At 39.9% G+C, this 3,734-nt stretch overlaps 1 protein-coding gene across 1 annotated transcript in view; it reads left to right on the forward strand.

Annotated features, from left to right (window-relative positions):
- Positions 1-2,987, forward strand: part of LOC143301341 (uncharacterized) — a 45,815-nt gene extending 42,828 nt beyond the window's left edge. Inside the window, exon 4 of the mRNA XM_076615557.1 lies at positions 903-2,987. Within this exon, the coding sequence (XP_076471672.1) occupies positions 903-1,122 (220 nt within the window). The 3' untranslated portion in view covers positions 1,123-2,987. The remainder of the gene's footprint in view (positions 1-902) is intronic.
- The last annotated feature ends 747 nt before the right edge of the window (positions 2,988-3,734 follow it).

Consider the following 3,734-nt stretch of genomic DNA (forward strand, 5'->3'; position numbering starts at 1 on the left):
GCGGGGGGGTACTTGGGTGCAGGGGATGAGGGAGGTGTGGGTTTGAGGAGAAGGCTGATGAAACACCATTTAATGGGCACGGGTTTATCAGCGCGCTCAGCACAAGGCAAGGCGAAGCAAGGCAGAAAGTTTATTTCATATGTCCCCTGGGGGGGGGGGGGGGGGGGGGGGCAGAGAAACACTATACATTGGTGTCTTTTACACGACCACCATATAAACAAAAAGTTATATATATATATATATATATATACATATATATATATAGAGAGAGAGAGAGAGACAGAGAGAGGGAGAGAGAGGGAGAGAGAGAGAGAGGAAACAAAAACTGTTATACAAAGCCCACACGTGCACACACACATATATATATATATATATATATATATATATATATATATATATATTTATATTTATATATAAACAAGTGATTTCCCTTTTGCAACAGACAATATCAGTTTCCGGAATTCCATATCAATATACAAAGTTATACTGAAAAGAAAACATGTATAGTCGAGACGAAGGCCTTATGTTTTAACACTATTCTTTTTTTTACCTTTTTCTTTTATTAAACGATATGTTGAATTTAAATTGAGTTTAGCTGGTTTCCATAATATGTAGATAAACAATTTTTTTTCTGATGCTCTTATCGAGAAATTTGTGCGGGCAGCTGATGGGTTTGGGGTTGGAGGGGAGTGGAGTTAGATGCTTTGCCTGCCTTTTTTTTTCCCTTTTTGTGTGTGCTATTGCTGTCCTTGTTGCTGCTGTTGTTGTTGTTGTTTTACCGATATTTCCCCCAACCATATTATCATCATCTTATGTCACAACAGTTCACGAAGCTGACTAACTAACTAACTAACTAACTAATTAACTAACCCTTCTCACTGTGTCCTCGTGCCGGTTTGCAGGTTCGTACGGATCGGAAAGTCGGGCCAGGAGATGATGCCAACAGATAAACGCATGTCGTCGTTCGTCCGCATCGGCAGAGGAGGGGACCCGTACGGCGAGCTCTACAACGACGGCCTCAACAAACGGTACTCCTCCTTCGTCCGCATCGGCCGAAGTCCTACCTTTCCCTTCCTTCCCTCTGACAGTTCCGAAGAGTCTGGCGCCGCTGCCAAAGCGTAGAGCGATGGCCAGGGCTAAGCCATGGGCGTGTTCATGTGGAGAGGAGCAAGGATTGCAAGAACGTCTTGGTTCTGTTTTTTTAACTGCCTGTTGTTGGAGTCAATAAATGTGTGATGGTCATCTGTGAGTGCAGGTTAGGTCCTACCTCACATACGTTGGGAGACTCCTTTTTTCTCTCTCCAAGAAACTTGGTAGTTTTGCAGGTCAGTCTCCAAGATCGTCACTTAAAAAACTATTTAAAAAACTGTTTGCACTTATCAGGGACCATCGTTAGCAGAGGCATGTGTTTATGGAGGTGTCAAAATTCTAAATGACCAACAACATGGTCTTTTTGACGATTCGGGTAGTGTAAAATGAATTGGTTATAGCGTCTAGTCAAGTCTGCTACGTTTTCAACTGAAAACGTTGTTTCAACTTTCAAAAGCCTCATTTGCAGTAATGGCAGTTTATGGTATATATAGGATACATTATGTACATGAATTTTAACAAACAAGTGAGAGAAAATATTTATTTGGATTCCTTTTTTAAGCACAGCAAAGTGCACACTATCACTTCTTCATAAGTACCTTATTCATAGTTGATAAAAAGAAAGTTATTTCAAATGGTGATTTCCATTCATTGCAAACGGTGTGTTGTATTCTACTGGAAAGAAAATGTTTAACACTTGTTGATCTGACAGGGAAAAAAAGCAACATTAAAGAGCTGAAAGTAGAATGGCGTTTGTGAAGGAGTTTATTTAATTAAGGAAAGAAGCAGCAGAGTTTGGTATCATATTGTTACGTGTGCTTTCCTTCAGCCAAGGTGTTATTTCTTTGTCGATTCTTGATCTCATTTTGTTCGTCACTCATTTAAAAGAACATATTATTGCAATTACGGATTTTACTTTACTGTTGAAGAAACTTAATAGGATGCGTAAATGGGGTTATATCTTAAACCTCCTTTATTTTTACTGGAATCACTCCAGTTTGTGAGATGATTGATGCCATTTTCAAAATTCGTTTGCAAAAAGAATTGATCCCGGGTGTGTTTCCTGTAGAAACAAAAACAAGCTACAGTGTACAGCACTCGGGTATGTGTCTTTTTTTTCCCCGGAAGGAAACAAAATATATTTTCCTCTCAAATACAAAATGAACTCATTATTTCAAATTGGTTTATTATCCCAAACACCATTACTGACCGTAGAATGAGAGGATTTCACCACTGAATCATTCCACTGACACAGAGGCAGACACCCAGATGACGCTACAGTCTTAACAATGATGCAGAGTTCTTTTCTTCCAGACTGAATCAGCGTTGACAGAATCTGAATCAATTTAATTAACTGGACGCGGATTTGCAGTGAATGATGTGACACTTGTCTGATACTAAAGCATGGGGGAATCAGCATTACCACGAAAAACAGAACCTCACATTTATAGCTTACAATATCCATTCTCCGAGCGCATATACATGTTTGTTTCACGATCACAGAACACGAGTAACCTAGCCAGCTATGCAGAAACAACACTTGCAAGCACCCCCAAAGTAAAAAATTACAAACATCAGCAGATTGCTCTCTAATTTTGTTTTGACTTTTTTTTGATAAAAAACCAACTTCAGACTGGGCGAAAATGGTTCTATTATGAGCCCTATACGACTGTTGTTGAACCAGTTTAATCATAATTATTCACAATTAGGAATAGCGGCAAATGATTGGATAAGGTGTGCAGACTATTCCACATTCAGAAGTAGTGTATTGTATAGTGACTGTTTGTAGTTTGGCATAAAATGCTGACTGATATTCTGTCAACTATCAACTCCCGCGTGATAACTGTATATACCAGTCTGTAAGCTTTGCTGAAAAGAAAATGTTGAAAGATACCCAATTATATTGCCTTGGAGTTTTGTGAATGTGTCCTCTCTCTCTCTCTCTCTCTCTCTCTCTCTCTCTCTCTCTCTCTCTCTCTCTCTCCCTCTCTCTCTCATATATATATATATATATATATATGTATGTATATATATATATGTGTGTGTGTGTGTGTGTGTGTGTATCATGTGTGTGTGTGTGTGTGTGTTTGTGTTTGTGTGTGTGTGTGTGCGAGAACATCAGGGGAGGGGAAGAGATAGAGAGCGTTCATGTGTATATGTATACATATATTAGACAGATAGAGAGGGTGTGTGTGTGTGTGTGTGTGTGTGTGTGTGTGTGTGTGTGTGTGTGTGTGTGTGTGTGTGCGTGCGTGCGCGCGCGCACATACGCGTTCATGCGTGTGCGTCTGTGAGTGCACACGTGAGTGTAAGTGTTTACGTGCCTGTATGCTCTTTTTGTGTCATATTTTCCCCTCTGCAGTTGCATATAATTATTGTTCTGCTCTGCATTGTATTTGCGCTGCATTGAAAGTATTAATAGCATTGTAATGTATTGATGGTATTGTATTCTATTCTATTCTAATACTCCTCAGTCACAACAGATTTATCTGTGTAAATCAGACTGCTACCCACGGGAAAATCGCATCCGCATAACCCAGTGTCACCAAACCCTCTTCCTTCTCCCTTTGTTTTGTGTGTGTGTGTGTGTGTGTGTGTGTGTGTGTGTGTGTGTGTGTGTGTGTGTGTGTGTGTGTGTGTGTGTT

The sequence above is a fragment of the Babylonia areolata genome, chromosome 27, assembly GCF_041734735.1.
Source record: "Babylonia areolata isolate BAREFJ2019XMU chromosome 27, ASM4173473v1, whole genome shotgun sequence".
Lineage (NCBI taxonomy): Eukaryota > Metazoa > Mollusca > Gastropoda > Neogastropoda > Buccinidae > Babylonia > Babylonia areolata.